The sequence below is a fragment of the Populus euphratica genome, unplaced genomic scaffold (genome assembly GCF_000495115.2).
Source record: "Populus euphratica unplaced genomic scaffold, PopEup_1.0 scaffold1078.1, whole genome shotgun sequence".
In the NCBI taxonomy this organism is placed as follows: Eukaryota; Viridiplantae; Streptophyta; class Magnoliopsida; order Malpighiales; family Salicaceae; genus Populus; species Populus euphratica.
The window spans coordinates 31,622-48,774 of NW_011500936.1; the positions used below are offsets into that span (position 1 = coordinate 31,622).

General features: G+C 31.6%; 1 protein-coding gene across 1 annotated transcript; it reads left to right on the forward strand.

Moving 5' to 3' along the window:
- The first annotated feature begins 802 nt into the window (after positions 1 to 802).
- LOC105116854 (myb-related protein Zm1-like) lies at positions 803 to 4,382 on the forward strand. The gene is made up of 3 exons (XM_011014350.1): positions 803 to 1,142; positions 3,002 to 3,131; positions 3,235 to 4,382. The coding sequence occupies exons 1-3, from the start codon at positions 1,004 to 1,006 to the stop codon at positions 4,064 to 4,066; spliced, it is 1,101 nt and encodes a 366-aa protein (XP_011012652.1). The 5' UTR covers positions 803 to 1,003; the 3' UTR covers positions 4,067 to 4,382.
- Positions 4,383 to 17,153: the final 12,771 nt, after the last annotated feature.

Consider the following 17,153-nt stretch of genomic DNA (forward strand, 5'->3'; position numbering starts at 1 on the left):
TATTCAATTTTATTTTATTTTATTTTATTTTTTTAATATATGCATTGATATATCCCATTTATAAGTTGCTAACCAATACAACAACTAACAGGCTTTGGATATTTGTAACTCTCTTGTTTTTTTATCAGATACCTATATTTCTTTTAAGTATACCATGACAGTTAAAATTAACAAAAACATTTATCTCATTCAAGGACCTCATTAATTATAGAGCAAGTCAATGGAATAACAAAATTGAAAAAGAAAAAAATGGGCGACAGATATAGGATTACCTGCTAGGTATATTCTATAATTAAATCACCTTGAATAGGCAAAAAATCCTGTGACAAAACTTACCGAAGATGATTCCATTGAAGACACTATATATTATGTTAAAAAAACAAAAATCATATGGCCCGTCATGGAAAGAAAAGCACTATCAGGAGAAGCAATCCACAGATATGGGTAGTGTACATGATATATAGTTGAGAAAATTCTTATCTGTGGATAATACTTTATTTTGTTAAATTGAATTTGAAGTAGTTGAAAAAAAAAAACATAAATATCTTGTGTACATAATTAATGATATAGTTGACGATACAGCCATATGGATGGCGAGGATTATTTACCCATTTGGTCAACCAGGGGGCCTCCCATATTGAATTATGTTCTCACTGGGAGTAAATTCTATTCCAAAAATGATGAAAAGTACAGAGGAGTGAGGTTACTAGACTGGGATCGTCTGCGTTGATACAGGACACCGCGCAGTAACTAAATGTTTGAATAATAGATATTTAGTGATCTTTTTGGATCTCCTTTTATTTATTGCCCCGAATAACATCCTATTTCATGGCATCATGACCCTGTGGGCTCTAGGTCATCTCTACATGTTCATGTCACCAAGGTATAATATTATTCCGCTATATAAAGAGAGAAGAGGTGATGGCAAAGAGTCTCCAATTCATCGATTCTTCTTCATATAGCTATCAAACTTGAGGGAGAGAGAGAGAGAGAGAGAGAGATCATGGGAAAAGGGAGAGCACCATGTTGTGATAAGAGTCAAGTGAAGAGAGGACCATGGAGTCCTGCTGAGGACTTGAGGCTTATAGCTTTTATTCAGAAACATGGGCACGAAAACTGGAGGGCTCTTCCTAAACAAGCTGGTTAGAAATCTCCTCTCTCTCTCTCTCTCCCCCCCACTCTTCTTGATCATGGAAAATATTCATCGTGCATTCTTAAATATCGTTCTCATTGTTTATCTTACATTATCATTCCCTTCTGCTGAACAAACAAATTGATTTCTCATGCATTCAACAACATTCCCTTTTCATTATATATTCATTAGCTGGGGGCCGGGAGAGGGAAGGACTTCCAAGGACAAGTATTTGGCTGTTCCTTGCCTCGAGAGTTGAAAGATAAACATTTCCTAGCTTGCACTGATTATTTTTATCAACGGGATCAGAGTTTCTTTACACTGATTGCTTCTCTAAATCCAGAATTCAAATCTTTTTCTCCACAAATTCTTGTTAGCCCTCGGTTTTTTTAAAAAAAACTGAAATCAATTATGTTACCTTTTTTTCATCAACTTAATTCAATCCAGTGATTTTCTTTCTTTCTTTTATATATATATATAAAGAGCTTGGAGTTTTTTTTAAAAAAAAGTTTTTAGAAAAGGGCGAGGTGGATACCAGTTGAGTTTACGATTATTGACTTCAATCCAACAGTTAAAGCAATAGTTTTGTCTTGTCTTAACTCTTTTTTTTTATTATTATTATTATTATAACAATTCTCTTCGATTTTTTCCTATTCTTTTTAGGTAGATGCATGTATGTCCGCTTGCACTTGGCATGAAATGAGTGGCATTTGCCGTTTTATTGTTTGTTGACTGATGGCTATATTAACGTACGTCGTAATCAAGCAATACTAGGAAGGCCTAGGAAGGCAACTTTGAAACGCTTGTTCAAATCAAATGATCAAGGGAAATCATTTAGTATGCATATACATAACATAATTTTCATTGCCAGCCTACAATATATGTATATATAGAGAGAGATTATTATTTTATACTATGAATCCTTCTACCATTTAATCTGCCATTAACTGCCAACTCCAATGGATTGGGTTATATGGAAGAAGATCACCAACATTACATCCTCGATACCAATATCTTTAATATCATTCTAGATTCAGAAAATCACCTCTAGATTGCACCTATATGTTTTGAGAAATTTCTAAGAAGAACTTGAAGAAAACGTTTAAGAGAAGCCTACGATCGAACCATGTTTTCCAAGGCACTTTTGTGTAGAGATTCTAGTAAAACATGGAAGATTTGGCACGGATATATATTTCGATTGGAGTGGAATAAATCCATAATGAAATTATGTATAGAAACAAATATTTATCAGTTATAATTTTCCGCTACTTTTACCTCTATATATCTATGTCTAAAACCGGACTCGTTTGTAGTGAGATTTATTTGTTTTTGTAGCAATGGTGGTGTCTGCGTTAGCAAAATCTATTGTAGTCTCATTTCACTTTATATTTCATATCTTGCTAGTTGGGATATTCCCAATTTAGATTCAAGGCCAGGCAGCAATATTTGATGGTCACATCAATATACTATAGGTTGCCAAGATTTCCCATTTTGTTGACGAAGATACAAGATAATCTTGTTTAAAAAAATATATAATAAGATAATCTTGTTAATTAATCCAATTCAACCTAAAGGAAATCGGAAACAAAGCTCTCTTCATTGAAAGAGTTACAAAAGTTGAATAAGTAGCTAAAGGTAGAGCCTAAATGGCCAATCTAACACGCAGCTTGGACTTTGTTTGCTTTCACTATTTCATGTAAACACGTAGAAAAAAGTAGAGGACTAGAAGGGAGGAAAGATTTCAACCTCAAGGTGGTTGAACAAGGGAGAAATCGATGATGTCGTTATGAAGCCAAGAATTTATAGCATTGAATAATTTTGTACTTCATTTAAAAAAAAAAATGTAAAAAAAATCTTGCCGTTTTGTAGGGTTGTTGCGGTGCGGAAAAAGTTGTCGATTGAGATGGATTAATTACCTGAGACCTGACGTTAAGCGTGGTAACTTCAGCGAAGAGGAAGAAGACACCATAATTAAGCTACATCAAACTTTGGGAAACAAGTAAACTACTTCTCCACATAACACTAAATAAATCTTGACGGGCGTTTTACGTTTAATATCTTAATTAGTATTGTATTTGTAATAACAAATTATAATCTTGCAGGTGGTCAAAGATTGCATCTCATTTGCCTGGAAGAACAGACAATGAGATTAAGAATGTGTGGAATACTCACTTAAAGAAAAAACTGGCATGCAAAGATGGTGAACATTCTGAAGGAGATGAGTCAAAGGGATCCTCCTCAACTTCTTCGTCCTCTTCTTCATCTAGTACAATCATGTCAAGTGGAAAAAGAGCTTTGGAAATGGAACTTGATGAGCAAAAAAATCAAGGGTTCTCAACGAAGAAGCCTCGCATCCTAGAGAACGAAGAGGACTCGTCACCAAGGGGAGTGTCAAATAATCAGTTTAAACCAGCTATGAAACCAAACGAATTATCAAGTTCCTCTTTTTCTAGTAACAATTCCAGCATCACCAACTCTAGTCAAGCTGATGTTTCCGAGCTAGATGGTGAAAAAACGGATTCGTTTTTTAACTTTAGAGGACGTTATAATGTTCGCAATTCACTAGAGGAGGTAAACAAACCAGAAGAAATCGTGGCCGAAATCCCATTCGAGTCGGATTACGATTTTTGGAACATGTTGGACAGCTTAAGTTCCTTCCAGTCCAGTGGAACTCAGCTGCAAAATGTTGAAGATGGCCAGAGCTCAAGATTTGGAGATGCATATAATATTGGAGAAGTTGAAAATAAGAAGTGGCTCCGTTGCTTGGAGAGGGAGCTTGGTCTCGATGCAACCAAAGATGAAAACCAGAATTTATCGAAGAATGCTGCGGAGAGTACAATAGTCCCTGAGAATTTTCAGCATGACATACCACTCAAGCCAGCGGAAGTACATTCAGGGACGGTTGGAAATTTTCATTTGTGGCCTTCTTTATGAAAACAAAGAGAAAAAAAAAAGGGAAAAAAAAGTCTGTCATGAGAACCTATAAGTAGGTTAATTTAGGTCTTTTAAAACAGCAGCAGTAGTTTGTAGAAATTATAAGTATGTGAAACTAGTGACTTCTCTTTCAATACACAAGTTTTTGGTATTACTGACAAATAGTCATCGAAGGCTTGTTTGATATAATGGTAGTTTACTAGCTTAAAACTGTAGTTTTGGCATCGCCAAAATTGTTGCTACTTGTGACTTTTATAATTGTGACTGTAAAGAGTGTACTGGGTATCGTTAAAAATGATTCTTCATCTTCTTCTTTTCTTTTTTCCCAGCGTGCATTGTACTATTTTTATGCTATGATAAAGAAAAAATGCTTTTATTTTCTCCTCCTGGGAAAGGCCCAAAGAAATCTTAAAAGCCAGTTTACCAAACAGGTCCATAAATTAGGTGATATTTGATAGAATGATAGAGACAATTCTTCGGAGTTTATGAAAGTGCCATGTATATTAATTGAATTATTTTGTTTGAACATCCATCTCAGTGGGTAGGTAAAATCTCTTACTCACCCACTATTAAGAATTCGTGAGACATTTGATGGCTGTGTCCCCACGCCTTGAAAAATGGTGGGGAGGATAAGACATGGATCCACCAACAGCAAGTCCCCTATTTGACCTCGAAGTAGATTTTGTTGACAAAAACAGAATGAAATTGGAAATGACACAAGTCGCAAAGCAAGCAGCCTGATCAACAAGAAAATATCAACGCATGAAAATCTGTGCTTTGTGTCTGCAATATGAAGGAGTGCACATAACTAGCTCGTGTGCCGCCTGGGCAGACATGAATGCTCTGGAGGAAATCTCAAATTAGTTACTGAAATACAGAAATAACTGCAAGAAATATTGATAGTTTTGATTCAATATTAACGAAGTTGATGAGATACTAAGATATATCGATTGTCAAGGTCAATACTAGCGTAACACAGCGGGATGCGTCGACATCAACATCAAAAGAAAATATAAACCTCTTGCAATCAGCACGTTCACCTCCAAATGACTGAGATAAGTCTCCTTGTTAACAAAAATTAGTATTGAGAAGGACAGTTCACTGTAGGAAGTGAAAGGTCAGATTAAAGGACAGAGAACTAACAAACACTGTTCTGCTAAAATATACTCTAATTACATTTCTGTGGAGGCATAATGACATTTCTTAGATCAATGTCCGTGCTAGTCAGACTTGCTTCTCTTTTCTTTTATCAACACAAAAAGAATTCAAACATTGTCAAGGAGTTCTCAGGATTAGTGATTATGCTTTAGGATTTTATGTTATAAATCATCAATTAAATTAGGAAAAGGTAGCAAGATTTTCATGAGAAATCAAATTGCCCGTCATCAATTGTCTATATTATCAAGTGATCGCTATCAAATGTTTCTTTGTGGGTTGGTAATCTTGTCCACATATTAAGACGAGATTTTCTTGTGTTCCCACAGCTTGGAAGAATATGCAGAGCTTTGAAACTCATTAGAACTCTTCATGGACTTTTCTAGCAAAACAATAAGTCAAAACAAGTAGATCAGCCCACATATATTGGTGCACCAAACCACCAACCTAGAGAGAGCCTGTGGTCTCATTTGAGCTTCTCGATTTGTGCGGGGAGGGAGAGAGCTGCAGAGTTCCAGGTTAATTAAAAGCAAAAGAGGAGCAGCAAATGACAGAATAGCATCACCGCTAAATCGGCCAGGGATGGGAAATCAAGTTTGAACCAACTCCAGTTTTCTAAGCAGGAATCCAACGCAACGCAACGCAGACGCAAGACTTGGAATTTCTGCAAAGGAATATACTATCATATCGGATGGAAAGAGAAAGTTTGTGGGTCTAAATCAATCACTTTCAAACAAAGATGTCTGAGGGTTGGTTCCCACTTACATTGTTGCGACATTCAAATCATTTGCGGTCCAATATTGAAGCGTTGAGATTGCATGAATAATATCGGATAAGATAACGATATAATACATCCAAGTATTTCTTTCTCTCTCTCTCTCTCTCTTTTAAATAAACTTTACATTTTATTATTTATTCTATTAGGTAGTAGGTGATCCGTGTTTTACTATGAATTAATTTTTTATTTTTATAAAAATTATTAAAAAAATTAATATTTAAAAGCCTTAGTGTATAATATTAGACCTGATAATAATATTTATAATATAAATTATAATATTTAACTTGTTTATCCAAATTCTAATATATTTTTTAACATTTAAAAAAATATGGTTTTTTTAATAGTAATAATATTATTTTTTAAAATTTAATAATAACAACAACAACAATAACAACAATAATAATAATTTTTAATTTTATCATTCAAATCAAATATATGGTTATTTTTCAATATTGATAATAATTGTTTTCAAATTTAATAATTATTTTATCAATCATATTAATTATAATAAAAATAGTAATATTTATAAGACAAATAATATTATTTTTACTATTAATACTTTTAATTATAATAAAAATAATAATATTTACAACACAAATAATAATATTTTTTATATTAACACTTTTAATTATAATAAAAATAATAATATTTACAACACAAATAATAATATTTTTTATATTAACACTTTTAATTATAATAAAAATAACAATATTTATAATATAAATAATAATATTTAGAAACCTAATAACTTAGAACCGTAGGTTCTGACGCAGAACTCATTACCTTGAGTTCCAACGGAGGACCCAAGCGAATTAAGTCCTAACACAAGACCCATGAAAATTGGATCCTGCGCAGGACTCAAACCTTTTGGATCCTAACACAAGACCCATTACTTTTGATCCTGACATCCGACCCATGATGTAGGACCCATGATAATTGGGTTCGATACAAGACCCAATCTCTTTAGGTCATGACACCAGACCTAATTTTCTTGGGTCCTACATCAAGACCAAGAGAAATGGATCTCATGTCAAGACCTAATTCTCATATGTACAAGGTCAAGACCCAATGATAATGGTCATTGGGTCATTATCTTATGTCAAGCTAATGATTTTGCATATGGAACCAATTCCTTTAGGTCATTTATGGGTGCCTCATTCTCTCGGGTCTTGTGTCAGGATCCAAGAGTAATGAGTCTCGTATAAGGAGCCAAAGGGTTTGGGTCTTGTGGAGAACCCAATTCTCGTAGGTCTTGCATCATTACCCAATTCTCATAGGTCCAGCCTATGGATATAATTCGCTTGGGTTCTTCGTCTTGCTAAGGTTTTAGGTTTTAAATATTATTATTTGTATTCTAAATATTATTATTTGTTTTATAATTAAAAGTATTAACATAAAAAATATTATTATTTGTGTTGCAAATATTATTATTTTTATTATAATTAATAATAATATTATTAAATATTATTATTTGTATTATACATATTATCATTTTTATTATAATTGATATTTTTATTATTAAAAATATTTTTATTTCTATTATACATATTATTATTTTTATTATATTTAATATTATTAATAAAATGACTCAATTCTCGTAGGTATCACATTAAGACTCAAAGGTAATGGGTCTTGTGTTAAGATCCAATTCTCTTTGATTTAGTGTCAAGATCCAAGGAGTTTAAGTCTTACGGAGAACCTAATTTTCATGAATCTTGTGTCAAAACCCAATTTTTTTGGGTCTAGCTTTAGCTTTCAAATTCAATTTGCTTGGGTCCTTTATCTTGATAGGGTCTTAGATTTCTAAATATTATTATTTATATTATAATTAAAAGTATTAATTTAAAAGATATTATTATTGTATTGTAAATATTATTATTTGTATTACAGATATTATTAATTTTATTATAATTAATATTATTAATAAAATAATTAGTAAATTTGAAAAAAGTTATTATTAATATTAAAAAACAACCATAAATTTGATTTGAATGATAAAATTAAAAGTTATTGTTGTTGTTAATAAATTTTTTAAAAAGATACTATTATTACTATTAAAGAAAAACCATAATGTTTTAAGGCATTAGCCTTGGGTTTGGACTCAAATTGGGTCACAACGTGAGATCCATTAACTTTATGTCCAGACATGGATGCATTGCTAATGGATCCAAACTCAGGGGTGCAAGTATATAGATCTCAAGTGTGATGGTTTGCACCTAGCACATGGTTCTGCAAACCCCAACAAGTGGGTTTGTAGATCCAGTGCACGGGTCTACAAACCTCAGACGCGCATGTCTGGCTCTAGCGCCATATCATGGAAGCCTCAGCGCTAGGTGTCTACAACCTAGGCTATTGAATTTTCTGTGGCAGGGTATGATAGCCCCAACGCTAGCTGTCCGTAGTCATAGGGCTTGCAGCCTCACCATGCTCCACCAAAATTTGCACTAACAGTTTTCTTCCAAACCATCCCTTCAATGTCAAATGCGTTCCAATAAAAAGAAAACCATACCCTCCCCCATAGTCTTTGCAACTCTTTTTGATAAAGATAACTTTGTTATTACACTGATCCAATCCACAATGCCATAAATCTTAATGAATATAACTTTTGCTAAAACTATTTCAATTTACAACATAATAAGTCATGCAACATAATAAGTCATGCTGAACAAAATTTTTCCTACATGATTTAACTTTATAGATAATTATATGTTAACTAACCAACCTTACACGCCAAAAAAAATAAATTCAAAGTATCTGAATATTTATAGATTTATCATTATATTCATTTTAATAACTAAAACCCATAAAGCCTCAAATATAAAAATTACCATCCATAATTCATAATTTTTTTTTTTTTTTTTTTTTTTTTTTTTTTTTTTTTTTTTTTTTGCAAAGACAACATCACCTCGTAATCAAATACGCCCATTGGAATGATCGGAATTCTCACGTCTCGTCATCAGTCTAAAAAACTCCAAAGCCTCTTTAGGAGTTGTCTCTAAGAAATCATTGCAGTCCAAGAAAAGTTGTCTCTCTCTTACATTTTATCAAACATTCCATGAACACAAATCTCTGTCTGAAATTTTCATAGTAGCCCAAGATCTGATGGAAAACCATGCAATGGTCTTTTCATAATAGCTCAAGATCTGATGGAACAAGAGAGAAGAACTTACGGATTCCATCCTCAGATGTTGCCCAAACCACGCCATAATCCAATGGAAAAACAAGAAAAACATTCGTAACTCATCTCGAGCAGCCATAAAAATTACAAAAATCCCAATTGAAGCACAGTGAATGAAACTAAAAAAACAGTTACTCACAAGGCATCAAGTTGCTTCAACTTAGATAGAGAAAAGGGAATGTCTCCACAGAGCAAGTTACCAGAAAGATCCCTATAACCACATATCAGCAACAGTATAGTAAAAACTCAAAAACCAGTAAAAAATCAAATTTTATCAAACAAACAGAAGACGAAAGAATATTACAGATGGTATAAAGAAGCCCAATTGCTAATCTCTCCTAGGATTTGACCAATCAACGTATTGCCTTCAAAGTCTGCAATTTTTTTTTAAAAAAAAGACATAAAAAAGCACCATCAAAATACTCCAAACAATACAAAAAAGGTCCCCGGAGATAGTACTGTAAACAAAAATGATAAAAAGAGAAGCATCATACATGGATTGCAAGTTCCTTAAATAGGGCTTCAATTGGGATTTTTGTAGTTTTCATGATTTCTCAAGAACATCTTACCTGGATCATAATTGCCACTCTTGTATGCCTTCTGAAGTGTAGCCATCCCACCCATGCCTGTTTCAATCGAACTAGTAGAATAGCACAAATCATTATATGCTTTCTTAGCAAGATACATGCGTAAATCTCTTTGGATTCTCAGAGAAGCAGCCTCCCTACTTATGTTCGCCACATTCATGCAAAACTAAGAGTGTAATTGGTATTGTAATAATTTTTATAGTTATAATTTAAAAAAATTATTTTATAAAAAGTATTTTTAGTTGAGATTGGATTGTTAAAATATATATTTGATTAAAATTATAGTTAAGATTGAGGTTGAACAAAAAATTATTTAATGTGTTTGGTTAAGAAATCTTTTGAAATTATAGTTATAAAATAACAGAAAAAGATATATATTAATATTGATGGTTTTTAATTTCAATATTATAAATTTAACTACTGCTATTATATCATAAAATAAAAAATACTTTATATAAAATATTGTTTATTATTTTATTAAACTATCTATAATTTCATCACGTATGAAATCCATTCAACAAGGACTACAATTGCCATGACTTCTTAAGCATACAACAACATCATGTAAAATATTATCGGAAAAAAATTAGAATTGCAATCAAATTCTGCAAATACTACATCATCATGCAATCTCCTTTTAATGTATTTATGTAGTGTTATTGATTAATATTAAACACTAGTTTTTTTTTAAGAAAACATAATATTTGAGAAAAAAATAGTATTTAGGTTTGGGTCATATCGGTTCAACCATGAACAGTGAAGAGTGAATTATAATTCACTCACCACTGTTCACTTTGCAGAATAGTGGAGAGCAACCCAAACAAAGGAGAAGGGGAAGAGCAGCGTGGCAATGATGGACTGAGGAATGGTGGAAACGCTAGAGGCCAATCACTTTTCACTGTTCACTTTACAGAATAGTGGAGAGCAACCCAAATGAAGGAGGAGAAGAAGAAGGGGAAGGGAAAGAGCAATGTGGTGGTGATGGACGGAGGGACGGTGGAAACCCCAGAGGCCGATTACTTTTCACTGTTCACATACAATGTGAATAGTAAAGAGTGAAGTAATTCACTCTCTAGTGTTCATGTTGCAAAACAGTGAAGAATGCAAAAGATAGTGAAGGAGATGGAGAAGGGGAAAGGGAAGAGTAGCATAGTGGTGGGAACGACAGAGGCTGGTGCTGAACATAGTGGTGGGAACGACAGAGGCTGGTGGTGAAAGGGAGCTACTCTCCACTAATGGATGATGATCCTTCTTTTTTTTTCCCTGTTTTTGCTCTTCTCCTTCTCACCTCCTGTTTATAAAAATAAACAGAGTAGAAACGTAGCATTACAAAAAGCATGTAAAAATAGCTTCTATAAAATTGAGTTTTGAACGCATTTAATAGTGAGGCCCATGCATGAAAATTGCATTTTATTTTATAACCAAACAAGATGAAATCACGATTAAATAAAAACATTGCCGCAAATGCTAAGCCAAGTGAGCTCTAAATTGTGCCAAATTCAAATTTGAACATTGTGGTGTAAACTTTAGCTTGTTGTATGTTTGATCCAGTTCTTTTGATGTATTGATCAACATGATTAAAAAAATAAATTAAGATATCAAAATTTCTCGTCTTTTGATGGCTAAGTGATTCACCTTATCTTTTAAGATTCACCGTGAAATTGCATATTGTTTCTCTTTTATTTTATTTTTAAAATTTTTTTATTGCTCATTTTACAAAAATGTTTTTTTTCATCCAAACTAGTTTAGTTAGTTCAAAATTAAGATGGAGGTTTGTTTCGTTAACTTTGCAAGAATTTCTCACAATACTTAAAAAGGTTCTTAATGTTAAGAAGGTGTTTGAAAGTATAATAATAGTTATTTTTTAAAGTATTTTTTACTTGAAAATACATCAAAATAATATTTTGTTAAAAATAATTTTTTAAATTAGTATATCAAAACAATTTGAAAACAACAAAAACATTAATTTGAAGCGAAAAAAATATAAAAAAAGTCATTTAAAAAAATACTTTTAAAATGTAAAAATAAATAGGTTTTAAATCAATGCTAAATTTAAGAAATTTAAGTTCAATTTTCTTGATTAAACATAATTAAAAACCCAAGAACAAAGTTTCAATCTATATATTTCAAGTTGTACTTAAAGCCGATTCTAATGACATTTACATGGAGTCCCCACAACCATATTTGATATGCTTGTATTATAATTATCATTTTTTTTTTAGAATTACAAGTTGATTCAAATCTAAACCATATTTCATAAGATCAAAAGGAAAGAAATGTTGAAAATCATTCAAGGATCAAGAATTAAGAGTTCATTCACTTTGATTTTTATTAAATAATCACGATTAGTCTAAAATGGGTTTCAGTTCAAAACCAAAAACCTAAAATTAAAAATCATTATAAATATGTTATTGGTACAAATAAACACTAGATTATTGGTTAGTCATGCATAAGAAAGGGTGATGTGCAAATAAATGGACCAAACATGGTACGAATCTAGGGGCTAAAACAATGTTCTTTCCAAGAGCATAAATGACATACCTAGAAAGTCCAGAAAACTCCTAATAAAAATAGCTTTTGTCGAGCCTAGAAAATGATATTTTTGGATTTTAAATAATGTTCTTTTTATCATCATAAATCACAATATCATACACAAACATATTTGAATATAAAAAATTAACAAAAAATTATCAAACAATCAAAATGAAACTTGAGATACCAAATCTAGAAGCTAACAACTTAAAACATCCTACATATTAATGCAACATGGATTCAAATTTGGTTCTTAGAACCCATTTTTATACATGAATAAGCTCAACAAGCTAAGGATAAACACCCTTGCTTTAATATACATAACTTAAACTAAACTAAAACAACATTTATATATTGAAAGGAGAACTTAAATAACAACTTGAATACATTAAAAAATAAAGAAAACTTTAAAATAACTTAACTAAATAAAAATCAAAGCAACAAAAATTTGAATGCAATATTGCTTATTAAGCATTCAAAACCTTTTATGTCTATAACTATAAATATAAGACAAAACAAATAAGAAAAACAACAAAAGCAAGCGACAAAAGATCTACTTTTAGCTCTGCAGTGTATACCTAAAACAACTACTCTTTCTTGGCTTTTCTTTAAAAAGTTTTATCTATCACAAGCTTATAAAGCTTAAAAAAACTTTGTTTCTTTTCTTAGACCTTTAACCTTATATTTCTTATAGTTATTACTCTTCTTTTTCCTTATCTTTCCTTTACTTATTTTCCTTTTTCTTTCCAGCTTTTCTATCTAGCCTTTAACCATGCTAGAGGGGGTATTTATAGGGTTTTAGGAGGTCTTGAATTCATTTTTGACCTCTTGATCTTTAAAGGAATATTGTGAACCCTTGATAAGGACCTATTGAGGAGCCTTTATGTGTGCAAGATAGTTCTAGTGTCAAGGCTGATTGAGTTGCCGACTTTCAAGGTTTTGTCGGAGCAATTTTAACATCATTGTCGGTTGAGATTGATAGAAAAGGTGCACACCTTTTATTTGGATCCATTTTTACTCAATTTAGAGGTCTATAACTCTATATTTATTCATTCAAAGGTGCCAACCTAATTGACCCTAAATTTAAAAATTGAGTTATAGCTGATTAGGGACAAGATATTGGGGACTTCCATGAAAACATTCAAATATAAATGTTTAATTTCATGGAAATAGGGTTGTAGAGAGGATGTTTCTCTTCTATTACAAAACCTCTCATGTTATTTGGAGGTCTAAAATTTCAAAACGAGATCTTGGAATGTGTTAACCTGATCATCATGAACTTCCAAGAAATAAAATGAATAGAGATTGAATGACTGGTCATCTAGGTTAAAACCCTAGAAGTTAGAGATTTTACTTTGGGATTTGGTAAAGTTTCAATTTAATACCTGTTATTCCAATTGCGGTACATAAACCCTTAATTGATATAATTTTTTTTTAATTACATGCAAATTAATCCCTACCAAACTCAAATATCAGCCTTTAAGTTTGTAGACATTTTCATTTGGGTCTTTAGTTTTTAATTTATACATTTGGACCCTCAATTGACTAATAAACTTTTAATTTCTTCAATTAAATCATTAATTGCCCATCAAACTTTAATATTTATACAAGTAAGCATCTAATTTGATCAAACTACCTTATAAAAATCACAATTTGGCCCCCAGACTTTAATGTTTTCAAATTAAAGTCTAAATTGACTTTACAAACAATGTTTTTTATAATTAACCCCTCAATAAATTCAAATAAACCTTGAAAAATTCTAATTGAGTTCTTACACATCTAATTTTGAATTTTTCTCCTTAGATTGAATTTTCTTTGTTAATAGGACCTTCATCAGTCAAAAATACACTGTCTAATTTTTTAGTCTTGTGTATTTGATCCTTCTCAACTAGTTTTCGGCAATTTCTTGGGCATTCTAATGTACTCTTTCCACTAATATATTTTTTGTATCTTCTTCCAACATTTTTTTGAGTTTTTTGTATCTTCTCTTTTTCCTTTTTTATTTTTGTTTACGTGAGGCCCCAAAATGGGTAATAACAGATGCCCTTTCTTTATAATATTTATGGAGCAAAGACTTGTTAAGCACTTTGCGTAGTAAGTTTATAAAGATAAATGAACCATCCTTCAAAACTATTCTTCTCAAAGCTTTTATTTTGATTAACCTAAAAATCTATCTTTACAGGAATTCTCTTCTATTGATTCCTTTTAACTAAAACCTTGATCTCTGATACCTTCTAATTACGAGGTTTGAAAACTTGGTGTTTCCTAATTGTAGTGTTAAATTTCTTGGTGTTTCTTGATTGTAGGTTTGATTTGAAATTTTGTATCTCAATTGTTCCCTTAGATCCAAAATTTCATGTTATAGCTCGATTAACCTGAAATCCCAATCTAGTGATTCCCTTTAACTAGAACTAAAATCTCTATTTGCAAATTGGTTACCCTGAAATTCTAATCTAGCAATTCCCTTTAACCAAAACCAAAATCTTTATCTACATCTTGGTTAACCTGAAATCCCAATCTGACAATTCCCTTTAACTAGAACTAATATTTCAACCTTTAGCTTGGTTAACATTAAATTCCAATCTGGCAATTTCTTTTATCCATAACTAAAATTTTTGCTGATAGTTCAGTTAACCTGAAATCACAATCTAGTGATTCCTTTTAACTAGAATTAAAAATTTTATCTTCTTTTTCAACCCAGTTGTTCTAAAAACACTGAATCTCAACGATCCCCTACAGCTAGAGCTTTCCAAAGACTCCTTATTTGTTAATCTTCTAACTCGTTTGAGTTTGACTTTAAGAAATAAAAAAAACCTAGTGCAATGCTTTAAGGTTTAATGCATGTTTCATTACCTAGTTTGGAAACATAGGTCCTATCTTTTCTTTGGTTTCCTATGAATTCCTTTTTTAGTAGGAGCTCGTTCATTTGTTTAATTTTATATGTTTGAGCTATGATCTATTCCTTATGCTGTATTTCTTACCTATCTTATTTTTAGGAAGAACTCTCTCGTTTTTATTTCTTGTAGGCCCTTTCTTTCTTCACCAAATATGTGATTTGACATTGTTTTCTAACATATTATTATCAATGCTTTAATGGCCTTTTTCATTTTAAACTAAATTAGGAGAGAAAGGCAAAAACACATTATAGTTTTTTGTTTTCTAACAAGTTGACAAATCACATCTTTAACCGAAATCAATCCCTAATCCTTTAATATCTAATTTTTAAACCCTTCAAAAATTAAATTAGGGCTATGATTGATGACATGATCAAAGAGTTGATGTCTTATCCCAAGTGCAGGAGTGTCAAAGTAAAATAACCCGGCAAGACCGGGGTCGAACCACAGGGAGGTGAATTATATAAATTACAAATAAAGAAAAAGATTTAAAGAGAAAAAAAACAGAAAGGAGTTGAAGAAAGTTTTGGGATGTGATATTGATGTAAGGATTAAACAATAACAAAACATATGTCAAGGTTATAGGATTCACTAATGGTATTTCAAATAAATATAATATAAACTCTTTTTATTACTCAACTAGAAACCACACACAAAGGAGGTTCTAATCGGATGATTTCTCGTTATTAGCTCATTATAAATTACTAACATGATCATATTAATTATCTTATATAAGTAATACCATACTTATAAATATCATCAAGCATTCATGTTGCTAGTTTATGTTAACAACAAATCAAGTTTCTATCATAATAACGATTTCGGCCGAAAACTATGAAAGATCAAGCATTTGATGTACCAAATATTATACAACACAAATCTAAATTAAACATTTAATAAGCAAGGTATTAAGAATTAGTAAGATAAAAAGATAAAACATGTTAATAACAATCTTTCTTGGATATAAACATTTAAAGCTCATGTTGAGTTTATATTATACCTATTCTAACACCATTAGAGAAACCTTTTCACCTTGACATAATTAACTTAGCTAAACATTAAGAAGGAGAAAAACACAAATAAACAATATAAGAACATAAACATAATATAAGCTAACTAAGTATAGGAAAGGAAATGAAAGAGCATAAACAAGAGATTACTATAGCATAAAAGAAAACTTGAACATTACAAAGATGTAGAGAGAAAGCAAGAAGATAACTTTGATCTGAAAATTAATATGACTAAATACATGGACAATGCCTCCTTTTATAGGCTAAGTTTCAGAACTATTGATTGATTGAAGAATTGGTGGGCATCCATTGATTTGGTGGCTGGTTTTTGACATTAATGGCTGCTGGTTTTTTGATATTGTGGGCTGATTTTTGATATTGTTGGCTGGCCAAAACGTCATTGCTCACATCAGAATTATAGCCAACTGAATTGTGGAATCTGTGGGCAATTGTCTCAGCTTTCCATAAAAAAAAACCAGAGCTCATTTGGACTTCTAGAACTCAAGATATGAGCCAAAAACCGAATAGTGCTTGAGCTGCAGGACAGCTTCCGACGTCTTCGTTGTTGCTAAGATTTGGGCTTGAAAACGGCAGAACTGAGTCTTTGACTTCATATGAAAGTTGTAGGTCTATGTCTTACCTTTCCATCGATATAAAATGGACCTAAATCTGATATCTACAGCTCCAGATATGATCAAATTACTGAACGGTGTTCGAGTTTGGAATGCACCAGCAACACTTTGCTAAGTTTGGCCTTCTTTTTATCCTTTCAATTTCAATCCTTAAACTCATCAATCAATCCTTTTATTTATGTAAGTTGTTGAAAACTTTGAGATGGAAGATCAATGAAGGATTAAACAATAATAACAACAAATGTCAAGGTTAGAGAATTCGCTAATGGTATTTCAAACAAATATAGTATAAACTCTTATTACTCAAATGGAAACCACACT

Coding starts and splice junctions, on each gene's coding strand:
- LOC105116854 (XM_011014350.1), top strand. CDS start 1,004: ATGGGAAAAGGGAGAGCACCATGTTGTGATAAGAGTCAAGTGAAGAGA. Junction 1,143..3,001: donor GGCTCTTCCTAAACAAGCTG/GTTAGAAATCTC, acceptor GCCGTTTTGTAG/GGTTGTTGCGGTGCGGAAAA. Junction 3,132..3,234: donor CATCAAACTTTGGGAAACAA/GTAAACTACTTC, acceptor ATAATCTTGCAG/GTGGTCAAAGATTGCATCTC.